Genomic DNA, 18,292 nt, shown 5'->3' with positions numbered 1-18,292 from the left:
TGCAGTGCTGCAGAGGCTGCTGGAGCAGATCCTCACCTGTGATGGGTTGCTCCCCTCCTCACATTTCCAAACGGAACCGGTTACTTTATTCCAGTTTTATCGTTACCTGGAGAGACACCGCATTGGCAGCCTGGAGAAACACCTGGCAAAACTTGCTAAAGAAGGTAATGGCAGTGCTTGGCTCCTCCTGCAGGGCTGGTGCCCTCCAGGGTCCTGCTGGAGGTACAATTCCAGAGCAGGAAACAGCCCGGCCCTTGCACTGACAACTTGTTTCCATTTTTATTCCTCTTATGACCATGTAGTTTTAATCAGAACAGGAAAAGCATGCTTGACTCCCATATCTGAGCATGTGCAAACAAACCCCGTGTGAAGGATAGGCTTATCTTAAGTGCCCTGAAAAGTGGTTTTTTTTTTTGGATATTCTGAAGCTGAAGCAGACAGGAGCAGCCTGCAGCTGGATCCAAGGACCGAGTGCAGTCGGTGAATTGGGTTCACTGTTTAGCTGGACTCGGACACAGAAAAGAGCAGTACAATTGCAGAGGTTACTGATGTGTATTCTGTAGCCTGAGGTAGCCAGTGCTTCACTGGAGCCTTGTCTAACATGTGAAAGTACTTCAAAACTTTCTCAGTATTAGAAAAGAATTAAAAATAGTCCTGGTATTGGCTGCATCTTCAGGCTTGTGTTGATGCAGAGGGCTCGTGGAGGGGGCTGTGAGCCTGAGCAGGGCTCTGCTGTCCCAGCTGGGCAGGGCTGGCCGGGCCGGGAGCGTTCCCCTGCCTGAGGCCGGTCCTGCCCCGCAGCGATGCTGATCGAGGAGCTGCAGTGCCCCGGCAGGCTGAAAACGCTGAAGAGGCTGAAGGGGAAGAGGCTGAGCCGGCTGCAGCCGCTGCCACGGACACTGCAGCTGCTCGGGCTGCTGCAGCTGGACCAGAACCACCGAGTGAGCAAAGCGGCCACCGCCTGCCTGGCCCGGGCCAGCGGCAGCAGCAGCCTCCGAGCAAGGGTGAGTGGGGATGGGGGACAGAGGAGAACGCAGGGACAGAGGGGAATGCAGGGACAGCAGGGAATGCAGGCAGCTTCCCCCAAACAGCGCTGCTTTCCTTGCCTTGTTCTTGCTGGGAACGAGCCCCTAAACACAGCAGTGCTCAAGTGATTTGCCTCTGTCTTGTTCCATTTCACCAGGGCAAAACTGCTCCTGTAACTCAGGTTTGGTTGCTTGATTACACTTCCAACTTTCTTTTTTATTTTCCTCTTTTCATTCAGGCTGTCTTGTTTTACACTGATGTTTTATCCGACTGCGACACGAGGCTTCAGCAGGCTGCGTGTCTGGCTCTGAAGAACCTCAGGGTGAGCGTTCCCAGATCTGCTGCTGCAGGGCCTGCCTGCCCTGAGGATGTGTGCTGGAGCTGGTGTCTGTGTTTGCTTTGTAAGTATCCATCAGACTGCTGAAAAGCTGCTGAGGCAAGTTCTTCTTTTCTCTGACAGGCTGTGGAGAGCATCGAGCAGGTTGCCCACCTGTGCCAGTCTGAAACAGAGGAAGTCAGGAATGCAGCCAGAGAAACCACACTGTCCTTTGGTAAGGCTTTTGCACAGCTTTCAAATGGTCTGAAAAAGGGATGTGAAATAGTGCAGGACCAGGAGGGGCCTCAAGTTCAGCCAGAACACATCCAGGACAACGGAAATATTTCATAAACAGCTGTTTCATACCATGAAGATAAACTTTACATCACACATAACAGCCAAGGGCCCCTGCTGAAGTTTATAGAACCAGACCAAGGAGATCCTGAAGGATTAAGTGCTTTAGGAACCACTGGACCTTTTGAAAAGTTCACAGATGAGGACTGACAGTTTTATGCTGGTTCATTACTTGTTACTTCACTGGAATCCAAGTAGATTGACAGTGGAGGTGACCTGATAAAATGTCAGTGCTCCCCACCTCCTACTGCCCAGTATTTGTTTTTTCCTGCAGGCTTAATGGCTGGAATGCTGCCAGAGCATGGCCAGGTCATGCAGGAGACAACCATTTCCCAGTTCTGTTCTTCCAAACCCCACTTTGAGCCAGGCTTAGTTCTGGGGCTCTCCAGCCTTGCCCCACGGAACACTCAGGCTCACACATGACAGGTTTTCCAGCAGTAATGCTCCAAACTGTTACTCATGGAAATCATTGCAGGAGGCCTGATTTTCCATGGTGGCTTCTAGCTGGTTTTGGAGAACTGTTCCCTGAGGGATGTTTGTCACTCCTGAGTCCTTTCTCCCAAGCAGGGCTGTGTGACAGGAGTGTCCCCAGCTGGCCACGTTGCTCAGGGTGTTCTGCCTGTCCCTCAGCAGGGGCTGTTTTCTCTCTCCACAGGGGAACGGGGCCGACAAGCCTTCGAGAAGATGGACAGGATCTGCTGTGAACTGAGAGAAACAGCTCAGGAGGCTGAGATTGAAATCACAGTGTTTTAGCAGTGGAATGTGAGGAGCTGGATCCCCTTGTCCTCACAGCCACACGGGTACCTGAGGGTTTGGTTTTGTCTGGTTTCCTTCACTGCCTCCTGCCCCAGGACAGGTTTATTTCCAAAGGGTTTGTGCTCTCCATGATTTTCTCAGTCTAACGCATGAGATACCAAGTGCTGGACAAATGAAAACTGGGATCTCTCAGAATGAGGATCCACATCTTAAGTGGAGTTAAAATCTCCATCTTGCTGGAATTAGCTGTCACTGCCCCAATTCTGTCCAATATGATCTATTTTCCCAGGAAGCAATTTCTCTCCCACGCCACCACCTGCCCTGTCAGTAGAACAAATCCAGCACCATTGCTGGGTGGTTTCCTTTGCTTGGGCAATTTAGCTGCAGAAGGAATACCTGGTACTCCCTAAGTCATTTTCTTAGTAATTGTTGCAGGCCAGGCCAGGTGCAGCAGGGCCTGACAGGCTCTGGAGGAGGTGTGTGCTCAGCAGCAGGGCTGCAGGGCTTTGCCATGTGCAGGTCTGACTGACAGAGGGACACGTTTGGGTTTTTTAAATGCTGAATTTAGTCATAGACCAAGACTTCTCCTCCAGCCTTGGTGGGGCTCGTCCCTCAGCCCTGGCTGGCAGGGTGCCATGGGGAGCAGCCTGGCTTCAGGTGCAATACTTGAAAGGGTTGGGCTTGTGTGTACATATTTATATATATATATATATACACATAAAACTTTTCTATTTGGTATTTATTTGTTGGATTTCATACTGTTTTCTAAAGTTCTAATAAACCTTTTGAGACAAGCTCCTGGGAGTGTTTCTTACTGCTCTGCCTGTGGCCCTGGGACAGGTAAGAGGCACTAAACCCCCTAAAGGACAACTCAGTCCCCAAAGGACAGGACCCTGATCTGCCCTGTCCTGCCTCCAGTTGTAGATTTCCTTAGAAATATAAACCAAAGGGAAGTACTGGAATTCAAACAGCAGAATGTGCAGGCTGCAGCTGCAGCCAGGGTCAGCATCATCTGCAGGGACCAACCAGGGTGCCTGAGTGCCTGCACTTCTTACCCTTAAAATGTTCAGTGTGAAAGACCAGAAGAGGGAAATGGAGGTGGCAGGGAGAGATGGGGATCCTCTACTCTTTTACTGGAGCTCTGCCTCCATTTAAACCCCTTTACTCTACAACCCCATCCCCTCCAGCCCTCATGAGAACGTGGGCCAGGCAGGACCCCATGGATCAAGCCCAGAAGCAATGACTCATTCAAGTGAGTTCTTTAAAAAAAAGAGTTTTATTGTTACAACTAAAATGAGAACTGAAAACTTGTATGGGAGATTGAAAAACTGTACAGTTGTACTCTAACCTGGGAGGCCCAGCAGCGGTTTACACAAAAGACAAGATACCTGAAACTGTATTATACCAAAACATTCAGCTTTTTTCTTGAGTTTTTACATTTTTTTTTATAAAAGTTTATTCTATGGCAATCTGTAAAAAAGAAAGACCTGATGAGTAAATATTTGCTTAAGGCAGATAGCAGAGCAGCTCACTAACTTTCTAACGAGTCTAACATGGATGTTTGTCCATTTCCAAGAACAGGTTACCCAACACCCCACTGTGCTACGGTATATACACCCCCCAACTACCACAGACAGTACAGGACAGCAAACAAAATGGGCACAGCTCGGGATTGCCAGCCTGCCCACACCTCCCTGGGCTCTGGGCACACTCAGCGTGCCCCACAGGTCAGAGCCAGGCCTGGAACACAGGAAAGAAACAGGCACGAAGAGGATGCTCAAAGCTCTTCTGGCATCTGCAGGAACTTTGTCTGGGTAGAATCATTCGCAATTAAATAACTCTCTGTATTGAAAGGAAGGATCTTTTGTTTTCCTGCCATACCTAGGATTTAAAACACACCCTCTTGGGAAGGTGGCCAGAGGTGGGTGGGCTTGTTTCTTTCCCCAGGTGTCCCAGTGCCAGGGGAGGTGTGGAAGGGCTGCCTGAGCTCTCTGGAATGTCTGTACTACACTCACTCAGCTGAAAGGAACATGCTACCACCGGCACACGGAGCACACGGGATCCCACGGGAAGTCATGCCAAGGATTAGGCGAGTACATGGGCTCTGATAAACACCAATCAGTCCAGTGCTGAACAGAGAGACTCAGCAACACCCTCTGAACCACAGCCACTAAGGATCAGGTCATGCAAGTATCATTTGGGCACATCAGGAAGCAGGAATATAAGTTCTGTCACCTTTCAAGCACGTGGTGTTTCACCGGGACACCGCAGACTTCACATGCACTTTAATACAAAGGGGTACAAATGGTGCCTCAGGGCAGGGTCCTGCCCACGCTGCAGAGAACAGTGGGGACAAAGCAATCACAGAATGTATCTTAAATACACAGATGAGCCATTATATATTACCATTTTTCTATACTCATTTTTCCTGTTTCCAATAATATAACTAAATATTGACTGATTACAACATTCCTCCTTTCAAGTACTGGTCTGACCAACAGTCTCACAGGTAAAGGATTGATTCCCAGTACTACCTGAGGATTTATTATTGTACTCTTGAAAAGCCCTTGATGCAAGCTTAACGTAACACAAAATAGAAGTAACTCCCACCCCCACCCACCCCTTCACCTACTCACCCACTGAAGGAAGAGCTACACCTACAGCCAGCTTGGCAAAAATAAATACGGAGTGGAGGGCTCCCCTGGGCTCCTGCACAGCGAGGGCTGCACTGAGGGTGGTTAAGTGCTATAAATCTAGAAAGACTTTAGAAATGAAACAGATCAGTAACACTGCTGCAGATCAGCTGTCATGGGGCAGTGCAATCACTACAGCTCCCAGGAGTGAGTTTGCTCCTGTCCCCTGCACCACGACACGAGCAAAGAAATCTTTGCTATTATTGTTTAAACTACTGAGAATTTGGTATTACCCCGAGGAACAGCATTGAGTGCTGGGTGCAATGCTGCCTTCCAGTGCCAGTCCTGCCCAGCCCTCCCTCAGCAGCACTGCCCGCTGAGCCCTGCAGCACCCAGCCAGGATTGGCATCTCTGCTGCCAACCGAGCAGGGCACACCAACGCTGCCAGCCCAGCCACGGGCTCTGCTGGGAGCCCAGCACAGCTCCTGCTGCCAGCCCAGCCACGGGCTCTGCTGGGAGCCCAGCACAGCTCCTGCTGCCAGCCCAGCACAGCTCCTGCTGCCAGCCCAGCCACGGGCTCTGCTGGGAGCCCAGCACAGCTCCTGCTGCCAGCCCAGCACAGCTCCTGCTGCCAGCCCAGCCACGGGCTCTGCTGGGAGCCCAGCACAGCTCCTGCTGCCAGCCCAGCCACAGGCACTGCTGGGAGCCCAGCACAGCTCCTGCTGCCAGCCCAGCACAGCTCCTGCTGCCAGCCCAGCACAGCTCCTGCTGCCAGCCCAGCCACGGGCTCTGCTGGGAGCCCAGCATGGCTCCTCCTGGCCTGTTCCTGCCCTGGGGAACTGCCCCAGCAGGGACTGCTCTCATCTCCCAACCCTTCCCTGCTCAGAGCCCCTCACCAGGGCCACGCTGGGCCAGGGGAGCAGAGTGAAACTGCACTTTACATTCCAAATGCTGAGCTTTAAGGACTGGTCCTTCCACGGGCACAGCCCCACTGCTGGTGGACATGGTTTGGTTGAATTTCCCTTCCTGTTTTCTCTCCCTCCCCTCGACCTTTCCCAACCCAGAATATAAAAGTAAAAACAGCTTTAGAAAGGATGGTGCAATGTAAAGAGGCATATGTGCAAGTAGAGTGCAACAAAAGTCAATGAGGAGATACACTTAGTAAAGAAATAAAAATTAAAAAAAAAATCAAAGAGCTGGACATGTTGGGATACCCTGAGCAAATGCAGAAGCCTGGTTCTATCAACACAAGTAAAACAATCAGCTCTTTAAGAACAGTTATGCCAAGATTAAATATATCAATACCACAGGCACTGCCCACAACTCAGTCTTTAAAGATGAAGCAAGTTTAAAAAAAAGACAAAAAACAAACCAAAAACCAACCACAAACACACCTCCCCTTCCAAAAGTTTACATTCTTCAGGTATGTGGGTTTCTTTTTCTTTTTTTGGGAACTTGTCAATGTAAGTCATGTATTTGGTTACAACACTTGGAGAGTACAAGCAAGTTTCACTTGTGTCTAGTTTTTCTGAAACAAAAGAAAATGAACTGGCTTTTTAAAAAAGGCTAAAAACAACAATGTGTTGTAATTCTATTATTTAGGTTTTTTTTTAAAAAAAAAAAAAAGAAAACAAAAAAGGAAAACAGACTATTTGGCATTTTCTCTGCTTACTCCTGAATATTTCAAGGCCCTGAGATTACAATATTATGTTCTTGGGACCACAGGGCTGGATAAAACCCTAGTGCATCAATTCTCTCATTAAGCCCTACCCAAAGTTCTGGCCTTTCCCCCTAAATCTACCTGCTCTGAGCCAAGGCTGCCCTGCCTCGAGGGGCTCCGAGGAGCTGAGCTGAGTCCGGGGCACTGGTCAATGGAAACACACCCTGTAGCAGAGATAAGCTCCTGCTGTGAGGAAAGTGAACATGCAGATATTCACTAGGAAGGGCTTCCAAGTCGCCACCACGTTCTCATCCTCCTCCTCCGAGTTTTCCTTCACGGACTCCTCCTTGCGGGGCGAGAGCCGCGGGTTCTCACCAACAGTTCTCCTCCGGGGTTCAGTGTCGTGACTAGTGCTGGGGACAGAGGGAGGGAGGGACACTCAGGGCTGGGTAGGAACAAATATTCCATGCTGGATTGGCCATGGAGCAGAGAAACCATGCGGGTGCTCCAAGGGCAGGGAACACCACAGAGCTCTTGGAACTGCAGCAGCCACCAAAGCACAGCCTGTCTCCAGCTAGGACACACCTGGCTGTTCAACAGAGGTTTAGGAAGGGTTTGGGAGGATTCTGTGCCCTTCAAAGAATAAGCTTTAACCACCAGCAGCTTTCATTGCTCATCACAGATCTGCACCAAGACAGGCAGTGAATGCACCCCGCTCACACCCACAGCTGGGTCAGGGGAACACCCAAGTTCTAAACTCCAGCACCTGCCCAGGAAGCCAGAAAGGGACGGGATGTGGCTGCTCGTTTCTAACTCCCAAAGAGCATCTCAGGGTGGAAGCGAGCATCCCCTGCCCTGTGTCTCTGCCTGCAGTCCCAGCAGCCAGGGGCAGTGAGGCTTTACCTGTCTGTGCTGGCTGGTGCGGCCGCGCGGGCTCTGCCGTCCGGAGCCGCCTGCTCCACGCTGCCCACTGAGCAGCTGCTCTCCTCCTCTGCTGCCTGCTGCCTCGGGGAGAACTCGGGGTGCTCGTGCATCCTCCCGTTGTGCAGCTCTGAGGTTCTCTTTGGGGGCCTGGGAGGTGGGGGGGTGTGCTCAGGGGGTGGCTCCAGGTCTTCATTGGAGAGCTCTTTCCACTGCTCCTTCAGGGAAGGACAAGCCCTGGTCAGATTTTCTCTTTCATGTGAGCTGCTCTAACTTCAAACTTTACCATGGCAGAATCTTTATTCCCTGCCTTTTAATTGACTCTTAAAGTGGCTCTTCATTTGCATTGATAAAAAAAGAAAGGAAAACCAGACACAAGAACTCCAAGCCCAAGTTATATCCACTACACATAACATATTTGCCTTAAAAGCAAGAAATTCCAATCTGCTTCTAAAAGATTTAACAAGTGCAAAATAAAATCTATCTTGCTGGAGTTCTGCTTACCATAAAAAACCCTGATTAATTTATCATGACATTTGAACTTCAGGCATATCAGGAAACTTGTACTGTCTGAAATGTCAGGGGAGGCTGATGCTGCAGCTCCACCCAGTCACTGTGCAGGAAAGCACAGGAGGCACCTGCTACATAACAGGAACTTTTGGAAATAAATAAAATACACCACTTTAGGTCGTGGCAGACTGTAAAGTACTGTACCTAAAAACCCCATAATATAAACATTGTACTGAAGCTGAAGCAAGCACCAAATTTGAAGCTTCTTTCCATCCTGTTCCTCCCACCCACTTGCTGCAGTTCCCTGGGAGCTGCCAGGAGCACTCACTTGCACTGAAGCATCTCCCATGATGAATTTTGCCCCTTCAATAACAGCTAAGTAGGAGAACCGGAGCTGATCTGCAGTCTGGATCAGCCCCATCCTGTACTTCCTCATTTCCAGGAGAACCTGCTTGACGTCCACGGAGGAAGGATCTTTCCGCTTGTCCATCTGCAGATAAAAATGTGAAACATGCTTTCTGCTCTGCTGAGGTTCATTACAGATGACTCATTTTTGTGGTAGGGCCTTCACACCACCCTCCACATTACAGAATGAACCAACTCACACACAACTGGTATCAGCAGCTCGTTACTGGCTCTCCAAAAACACAGAGGGGGAAAACACTGGGCCTGAAAAACGCTGCTTTCCCTGAAGGCAAAGCCTGTCTTCATTAATCACCCTGAAAAACTGGAGACTTCTCTTCCCCAGACTCAAAATGGGCACTTAGGAACAAGACCTGCCTTGGAATACACTCCCAAAACATGGGAGCAAACAACGGCAAATGGCAGGGAACCCTTGGCAGCCCCTGGCCCAGCTCCTGGAAGGCTGTCCCACGCTCCCCATGCAGGACAGCTGGCCCTGCAGCCCTTACCAGCAGCAGACAGGTGTCCACCAGGCAGAAGGTGCCCGACCTCCCGATGCCAGCGCTGCAGTGCACCACGACCGGGCCGTGCCCGGGGCTCAGCGAGCCCGACTCCCGCACCTTGAACAGGAAATTCAGGAACGACGCCGGCGACTCCGGGACACCAAAGTCGGGCCAGGTGGTGTAGTGAAAGTGCAGAATCTCTCGGGTTTCCTGGGTCTGCAACAACAGGGGTTGGGAACTCTCTTAGTCTGGGTACACCAGTCAGAAGGACTGGGAACAGCTGACTTAAATTCCAAGGACAAAGTTTCACCAGTCTGAGGGAGCTTTTACAGCTGCACAGCCAAGAAACAAATAATGAGCAGTGGTGTCTTGGTCTCCACTGGGAGCAAAGGGAATTGGGCAAGTAAATTTACCTCTTTAGAGTTTAGTTATCTCGGTACAGTTCAAAAGCTTGTGTCACTCTGGGTATGGCTGAGACCAGAAACTGCCTGGAGGGTCCCCAGGTACACCTCATAAATATCCAAGAGTTTAATTTCCATGACATCTCATGCAGAATCATCAAATCCAGGACAATTCATGACCACCAATTTCAAGCCCCTGCTGGGGAGGAGATGAATTTCACCTCAAGGAGAACAAGGGCTGGGACTGGAGGAGATCTGGTACTCACAGTCAGGTTTTCCAATTCCAGCTGTCGTACTGTGTAGTAGGATTTTATATCTTCAGATATCAATGTTAGTTTCAAGTTTGTATCTTCAAAAACCATTTCTTTCTTCTCCTTCCGTGGCCAGTACTGTGCACACTTTATCTAAAACCGAGCAGGAGACACAGAAATGTCATTGCCTACTTGTGACTGAATTGCAATTTTCTCATTAAGGTCTCCCAGAGAGATGAGCTCTGCTGAGACTACTGCACACCAGGGACTTCACTGAGGCAACCAAATAGGAAAGCAGCACATTTTGAAATGTGCAGGAAAAACCTGGACCTAAAATGCTCATCAGCAGCACGAAAAGGAAAAGTCTGCACCCAAGCTTGTGCCAATGAAATGTCAGAATGTTGTGGATGCTGTGCCTGGGAGCACTGGCCCCCTCCTGCTGGTCCTGAGCCACTCCTCTGCCCTGGCATTGGGATCACCACCTGCCCCTTCCCTCTCCAAGCCCCTGAACCACAGCCCAGGCCTCTTTTGTTAGGGCAAACAATGTGGCCAAACCAGAAGTGGGAGAACGATGTTAAACCAACAGCAGACTCAAGACTAAGATGATTTTTGACATAATTTTAATGACCAGTAAACCCCTTCAGCATTTTCCTCATAGGTAGACTAACAGTGGTTTTGCTCAAACTTACTCTAGTTTATTTTGAAAATACATCCTCTTGTTTATCAGGGTGTGGAATGCAGTTATAATTCTCTGCACTTTTTGTTTGGATTTGTATTCATGTTAAAGTTACAGCAATTGCCTTTGTGTCTAATTTCTTCACAAATGTGTCTGCAAACAATATTTTGTTGTGCTGCACTCTAAATCTCCCTCTGCTGTTTGCTGAGGAGTGTAAGCACTGCCCTAAGGGATCACAATAATTTGTTTTGTTCAAAACTACAGCAGCACAGAGAGAGATCAGGGATGGTTGGAAAGGAAGAAACTATTGAAAAATACGGTTACTACATCTCTTTTGAAGAATAAATTTCACTTGCAATACAAAACCTAGCAAATCCAGACTGCAGTTTATTAAAACACAGCCCAAGAATTGTTTTCCTGATGATGCAAAAGCGTGTACCACCCAGTTATCCCTGGTGGATACCAATCCACTCACTGCCCTCCTCCAAAATGTCTTTATACATTATTAGACTTTATTCTGTACAGCAGTGACCCTGGAGGGGAGGGTGTGCCTTGGGGGTCACTGCATGATCAGAGTGTGATGGAAACCTGGAGCCCCAGAGCTTCTCTCTCTACTGCAAAGCCACTTCACACTGCAGAGCCCTGGGAGGTGCCATCTGTGTGCACTGAGAACAACTCCAGACCCCCTGGTTAGCACCAGAGATCTCCATTTGTGAGGACTCATGTTGTGTCTGTGTTTTATTTAGCCAAATTCACGAGAAATTAGGGCCTACAATTACAAAGCGAGTGATTTTCTGACTGCAGTAAGATCAGTTCACCAGGTACTCAATTCCAGGCACCATTTCTTAGACAAAACTACTCACAGTAGTATTTTCACATTCTCTGGGTTGGTTTTACTTGAGTTTTTTATTACAGAAAACCATAAATGTGATGAACACATAGCTAGAACTGGGTGAGTACTTACGGATCCCTTTTCCATCACTCTGTTCAACATGACAACACCACGGCTTTTCTGTTCCCAAACCATCTCCCAGAAGTGACCACAAGTATTTGGCAAAGGTCCCTGCAGAGACAGAATCCCCAGAAATAAGCATTATTTTCTGTAAATGTCAGTGCATTTTTCCCCAGAAACAAGGCAATAGATTCAAACAAGTAACAAGAAACTTCTCATTTAAAACTGTAAAAAAATGCAGTGAGACAGCTTTAAGTTCCAGGTTATGAATTTACCCATGAAAGCATGGGTAATCTTTTACTCCCCAGAACTGGGAGTGAAAAATGCTGCATTTTCTCAGGAAAGGTATACAAAGGTCATGGGGAAATAAACCCCACTGACTGAAAGTAAAAATAACATCTGTATCAAACTACCCTGCAATCCCTCAATCCCTATTCCATGATACTTGAAAATTACTTGACTAAATGATAAACACCCAAAGGACTGAAAGAATGCAGAATCAGTAACAAATTGTATGGTTTTCCAGAGTCTTCACAGATTTGCTTTGGGACTGAATGAAATGGTGGCTCCTTTTAAAGACTATCTATTCCCAAAGCAGATTTCCTTACAGCTTCCTAGTTCTGCTATGTTCCTTTGCTATTTTCTACTCTAAAGCTATTGCTCTGAAGTTTGGGTTTGATCCATTTCTGTGCTCAAATGGAGCAGCAGATCCTCAGAAAGAATGGCTGGATTTAAACCAAGCCATTCAAAGCCCCTCAGTTTGGAGCAGGACAGGAACCAGCATCAGCTGCACGTGAGACAATTCCACACCCCAGTGAGAACCCCCTGCCCTGAGTAAGGGCAGCTGCACACTGCTCTGCCCATTTCTTCCTGAGCAGATTTATCTTTATTCTTTAGAAACAGGAAGGAAGAGCTGTCACTTGAAAATATTAATCCCAGTCTACCTTTATCTAAAGTGTGTGGGAGGAAGGGGTAAAAAAAAAAAAGCCAAGATTAGAGATCAGGACAGTCTCCAGGGAAGTGAACATTTAGGACAAACAAGAACCCTGGCACAGTTGCTGGCTCTCAGAATAAAACAGGGCATGTGGGTACCTGTACATTTGTTATACATTTGTTTTACATTTGATAGGTGTGGAATTGACAGATTCAGGGAAAAGCAGTGACTTTTTTACACACACAGACGTTTGTATGCACTTAAGTAGCTTTACAATAAAGAAAACAAACACAAAACCCAGGAAAAACAACTCCAGCCACTGTAAGATTTTTATTATCTATTGCCAGCCATTACCTGGGTAAGGATGTAGCTCCTTTGGGCCTCTTCCATTTTTATCAAACTAGCATTGATATAGTCATTGTCACCTTGGTTTAGCTTAATCCGACTGTGATCAACTGCGGCACAAGGAGAAAACACGGGTTGGTGACATGGACACAGCACAATCCATCCCTGCACACCCTCAGCAGCTGCTGGGGCCAGAGCTGAGCTGTGCTGGGGAAGGAAGGGCTCAGTCCCAGCAGGGCTCACACAGCACAGCCACCGTGAAACCTCAGCTCACTGCAAGGGTGAAGCAGCTGAAATAATCCCCACTGCAATCTGCAAACCCCATCACACTGACCTATTTATACACTTATCAGGTTGCTGCTTTAAAATAAATCTAATTACACAACTGCTTATCTTTTCAGCTTAAACATTCAAATACAGCTTGTTCAAGGTTGTTAAAGGTTTGTCTAAACATATATCGGGCAAACAGGACAGAGACCTTTTACTCCTACTGACATTAAGTCACTGTTCCCACCCCAAACACTCTTTCATGTACAGAAAAAATTATCAAAATTCAAGAAATACAGCAAATGGAAATTATTTGCTCTGTTGTTAGTCCCTCGCTCAACTTGGGACTAAAGAAACCAAACCACCAACTAAAAACCTCAGTACACACACGGGTTCCCACATTTTGCAAGAAAGCAAACAGACTGGGAACAGGATTATCTAAAGGCAAGAAGGAATTTGTTACTCACAACCTCAAATATTAGAACTGCTTAGTAAAGCAAACTATGTGCAACATTACTGTTCCTGGTCGAGTGCCCCAAAGGCTTCAGTAGCTTTTAACACCAAGGCAGAAGTTGTGTGCCCCAGAGCAGCACTCTGGCCTGGGACAGCAGCTGGACATGTGCCCTGGGACAGGGAGTGCTGTGCCCTGAGGGGACACGTGGCTCAGGACTGGCACTGTCCTGTGCAGAGAAGGCTGCTCAGAGACCTCCTGGGAGCTGCCTGCAGCATCACAGCCATTAAATCTTAGTTCTGACCAGATGCATTAAATGTTATTTCAGCCCAGATCCATGGAGCACCATTCCTGGCCCTGGGTGCCAGGTGTGGGCAGGTGGCACTGGGACTGTCCCTGTCCCTGGGATGGATAGAGCACAGTGAGCTGTGCTTGTACAGGACCTGTGCTCAGAGAGCCACTTCCCCCAGCACAGGGGACACAGCCATCCCAAAAAACCAGCTGTGGCCTGGCAGCATCACCTCTGCCCCTTCTCTGCTCTATGGAGTTTATGAGCTTGGCTTTATCTCTGGCAGAGCTCTGTGCCAGGCTGCTCCCACCCCCAGAAAGGGCACTGCTGCCTCCTGTGCTGCCTGGCAGGAGCTCTGCCAGGTGAGAACTGCACAGAAACCACCCCTGCAACTTTAGAAATGCTACTTCAGCCACCATTCTTCTCTAGGAGAAGAAGTCAAAGGTAAAGCAAGTTTCTTTCTTCAGATTTCTGCCCACAAATACAGACTCTACTGTACACTGCTCTAGTATAACCCTATGGACATAAAAGCATCCTGTGATACCAATCCCACAAATAAATAAATAAATATAATAACAAAGAGAGTTGTCTTGGATGCTTATCAATCTACCAGAATCTTGTCCTTACAAAGAACATTTAGCTGTGAGAAGTCATTAGAGGTCAACACTCCTACAAACAATGGAAAAGAAAGTGTACTTACAGGGGCTGACATCTCTGTACCTATTTCTGTTTTTGTTTCTGGGATGTTTGGCCACTTTGCATGGAAAATCACTGGCTTCATGCCTGATGTCCTGAAACAAAAAAAAATCCTTTTAGGTATGAATCCAACTAATTTCACACCATTAGCTATTTTAAGACAGATATCCATTTGATTTCACATCTTCATGTGAGGGAATTCTGGACTTTGGGCCTCAGATTAAGAATTGAGTTTAAATTTCTCAGAATACAACATTAACATTATTTAAAAAATATTATTAGCTTGCATAATAAAGTAGCACAATGTCCACCAGCCAGGAGCCTTCCAGCTCCTGAAGCAGCAGGGTCTCTACCCCAAAGCACTCCCACATAAACTGCTTCAAGCCCTTGTTTGCAGCATCAGTGAAAATATCAACCCTGCTTCTGACTCAGCAGCAGTGAAAACAACCACTGTGGGAGAAAAGAACTTGTCTACCCTCCCTGGCATCACACACACACAGAGGTGATTTGTCTGAGACCACTTTCAGCATTATCTTGAGTTATCAGCAAGATGTCACAGAGCTGCAATGGTAAAAGTCAGTTCATGAGCTCACTTCATGAGCTGAGCTGAAACAGATGCAGCATCTCCAACAGATCACCAGGGTTCTCCCAGGTAGGTTTGTTCAGATGTACATAATAGCTCAGCTATTTCAGACAATTTCAGAAGTAAAAAAGAATTCTGATGTCCTTGGACATTAGTCCCAATTTGCTGAAACAGAATTTCACATCATAAATAAATCCTGTGTAAGCACAGTTCTGCATATAAAGAATCATGTACAACCCTTCAGATTTTTTCAAGTGGGCCATCCACTGCAGCACATTATCTGTTTATCTCTTCTGCTGCATTATTCAGCTATGTACCAATTTACCCTGAATGCTACATGTCAGGAGAAGAGTTCTGATTTACATAAACCTGCCCAAAATTAGCACAGTATTCCGAAACTGAAATAAGGGCTGACATCAGCTGCCAGCTTTTTATAACTGAGCACATGGCTGCCAGTATTTCTGCTTATGAAGAATGCAGTCTGGAGAACATGATCTGGACTGCCACAGTCTAATATCTCAAACATGAGGCAGCTAAAATGGGTGTTTTCAGAAATTTGTCTCTGACACTAGGCTGGTAACTTTGTACTTTACAGGGATTTATTCTTCTGTACTGATTGTACAGGACTAACATGAGAAAAAAACAGGGAACTGGGAAAAATGGTTTTCTAGATCACTAACCACATTTCCCAAATGTGTGTTGAAAATCCCCAACACACAAAACCAACACAGCTCCCCCCTCCCACTTAGGATTCATATTATAAAAGCATCAAACGCAAACCAAACCAAGATCCCCAAGGAATTTTTCTGTAAATATTGGGCTATTTTAGCAGCAACACTAATACACAGTTTCATTTCACAGCATTAACAGATTTGAAAAAAAAATGTCCCCTCTTTTAAAACTAAGTGGATCAAGTGCCTCTTTACAGAAATGGAATTATACAAAGGAACTCTAATACAAAGATGTTACACTGAAGCATCCACATGTATGTGCACATACAAACTACTGCCAGTCCCCAGGAGTTCCACAGACTGAAACAGCAATATTGAGTATTTCAGGAATTGAAAGTGGCAATTTATTGTGCAGGGAATAGAGAGCTGGCTGTTACCTCACCAGCAAATATCAGATCCTTTTCAAGATGCCATGGTACTTGGAGAATAATGGAGTTCTAGGAGATGCTGAACTCCCACAGGCACAGAGAAAATGGAAAGAAAGCAGTCACTCGTGTGCCTTCAGCAGCCTATTTAAAAACAGCAGTGTATTTCTGGAGCATGTTTCGAGAAACAGGAAAAAGCACGGGATGGGGGTGGGATGGTAACAAAAGAGGGATGGAGACATGGCAACAGGCAAGCTGCTGCCTCGTGTGAGAGCCCAGCCAGCAGCAGCACTTCACTCTGAGTGTGAGAACACAGTGAAACAGAAAATCCTGGAGAGCAGGTGTGCCTGCACATCAGACAGAGCACACACACACTCTCCTCACTCTCCTCAGCACCGTGGGAGCAAAGAAGTTTGGAGTTTTGGTTGGGTTTTTTTGGATACAGAAGTTGCTAGAACATCTAAAGTGACCAAAGAAAATTTATCATCCAAGGTGGCATCCAGGATATGAAGTTGACTTTAGTGGAAACACAACTGCCTTCAACAGAGAAAATGGCAGGAGAGAAACAAGGCAGTGGGCACAGGAGTCACCCACAGGAGCTGTGTGGGTCCAACAGTGCTGGAGTCCATCCTCACTGACACCACTGACTGCTCTAAGGGCAGCCTCAAAACACGGCCACAACAGCACCACGAGGTCTCCCTGCTGGGGAAAGCAGACATCCACAGCATGGAACTGTGCTCTGAGCAACCTGAAGCCAGAGATGTCACAAGAACCCAAGGTAGCTGATGAAGGCAGGGATTTCTGAAGTTACAAAACACCTTCTTGAATCACACCCAGCCACACTGCAGAGATCCTGCGTGTCAAAAAGGAAGCTCGACATTTCATTTAAAAGGTCGCGCAATATAAAACTTTAAAGAGGAAGGGCCAGAACTGAAGCCACTTTTCCAAAGTCAAATGCTTTGGGTTTGGAGCATGAGTCACTTCATGCCACTCATCTCCTGGTTTTAAACCCTCTCCCCAAATACTTCAGGGGTGGAAAGAGGAAGTCTGCTGAAGGGAAGTTCCCGCAGCTCTGAGCACAACAGCACACTGGGCTTCACCTTCCCCATCCTGCTCAGACACCAGCAGGAGGGCCACAAAGACAAGATGCACCTCAAAATCTCCAAGTAAATATTAAGACCACAGGAAGAGGTGCCCTTCGAGCACACCGTGTAGATTTGTGTGCCAGTGTTAAAACAGGAACTAAAGGTGCAGCCTCAACATCTCCAGCTTCAGCAGCCTCCCTCCCTCCCTCCCTCCCTCGCAGCAGGGCTCAGTTTGATCACACTCTTTAATTGCACCATAAACCCTGGAGCAGCCCAGACTCACAGATAACAATTTACTGGCATTTTAGCAGTTCTGCTCCTACAGGAAGCAGCAAATGCCAAGATCTTATCAGGGGCTACAGAACTGCTCCTAATCCATCTACTGAAGCACTCACACTATGGAGAGCAATTCACAAAATTTATATAAAGACTTTTTTAAATAGTAATTGTAGCTTAAAAAAACAGGTTTTCCTCTTAAAGCTGACACTGAAGAAAAAAGGTGACACATGATAGAGCTGGAAAAGGTGGAAGAGTAGAAAGTTACAATAAAATCAAGTGGAAGGTGCTTTTTTCCCCAAGATGTCACTTTCAGAATGGAGATCCCCCTAGGATCCAATGAGGTTGCAAAGACCTGAGAGAAGAGCAAAAGTGCCAAGAGATCCACAACAAACACCTACTTTACACAAATGGGAAAAGGTCTTCAGATTCAGCATGGGAGAGAGCAACCTGAGGCCCTGAACTCACTCCCCAGCAAAAGAACTTGATGAAGATATAAAGCACACAACTGCTCAAGTAACCCACTTTGACAAGGAAGATTTGATTTCTTACCCTACATTAAGCTTTACATTAGGATATTTGGGCAAGAACAAGAAATGAGGATATAACTTGTAGGTAAGAGGAAGGTCATCTAAAGAACAGATAAATGAAGAGAGTGTTGCATCACACTACATAAATCTTAAGAAGCAGCTGCAGAATTTTGGCCAGCTAAGTGAAATAAATGTGGATTTTAATACCCTTTAAAAACATTTTATCTGCTCTCCTAGTTTTGCTTTCAACTAAGATATGGTAGTATTGATTTGCTTATCAATCTCCCTCAAAATAAAAGAAACCAGTTGCTTGCTGTGTCAAGCTTCTTCCTGAGGTCGAGCAGCACAGAGAGGAAAGGACAGGCTTGTTTAAAGTTCA

General features: G+C 47.0%; 2 protein-coding genes across 20 annotated transcripts in view; one reads left to right on the top strand and one right to left on the bottom strand.

Moving 5' to 3' along the window:
• The window catches only part of RIPOR3 (RIPOR family member 3), a 41,549-nt gene extending 38,303 nt beyond the window's left edge, over positions 1-3,246 (top strand). For 16 of the 17 annotated variants that reach the window (XM_086853290.1, XM_086853300.1, XM_086853297.1 and 13 more), the window contains 5 exons: positions 6-164; positions 802-1,004; positions 1,265-1,348; positions 1,487-1,577; positions 2,352-3,246. In XM_086853290.1, the coding sequence (XP_086709416.1) occupies positions 6-164; positions 802-1,004; positions 1,265-1,348; positions 1,487-1,577; positions 2,352-2,449 (635 nt within the window). In that variant the 3' untranslated portion in view covers positions 2,450-3,246. The remainder of the gene's footprint in view (positions 1-5; positions 165-801; positions 1,005-1,264; positions 1,349-1,486; positions 1,578-2,351) is intronic. The other variant, XR_015277101.1, reaches the window with a different exon arrangement.
• Positions 3,247-3,709: 463 nt separating this feature from the next.
• The window catches only part of PTPN1 (protein tyrosine phosphatase non-receptor type 1), a 32,057-nt gene continuing 17,474 nt past the window's right edge, over positions 3,710-18,292 (bottom strand). Inside the window, exons 2-10 of one of the 3 annotated variants that reach the window (XR_015277102.1) lie at positions 14,348-14,438; positions 12,650-12,750; positions 11,374-11,472; positions 9,749-9,886; positions 9,088-9,297; positions 8,505-8,666; positions 7,649-7,884; positions 5,613-7,158; positions 3,710-5,570 (exon numbers count right to left, since the gene is read on the bottom strand). Coding sequence is in view for 1 of the 3 variants with exons in the window: in XM_086853304.1 (XP_086709430.1) it covers positions 6,954-7,158; positions 7,649-7,884; positions 8,505-8,666; positions 9,088-9,297; positions 9,749-9,886; positions 11,374-11,472; positions 12,650-12,750; positions 14,348-14,438 (1,242 nt within the window). In the remaining 2 variants the exon portion in view is untranslated. Of the gene's footprint in view, positions 7,159-7,648; positions 7,885-8,504; positions 8,667-9,087; positions 9,298-9,748; positions 9,887-11,373; positions 11,473-12,649; positions 12,751-14,347; positions 14,439-18,292 lie in introns of all 3 variants that reach the window. The other 2 variants (XR_015277103.1, XM_086853304.1) reach the window with 2 other exon arrangements.

Source organism: Cyanistes caeruleus, chromosome 16, assembly GCF_971803275.1.
Source record: "Cyanistes caeruleus chromosome 16, bCyaCae1.hap1.1, whole genome shotgun sequence".
NCBI lineage: Eukaryota > Metazoa > Chordata > Aves > Passeriformes > Paridae > Cyanistes > Cyanistes caeruleus.
This window is presented reverse-complemented; position numbering and strand designations above follow the sequence as displayed.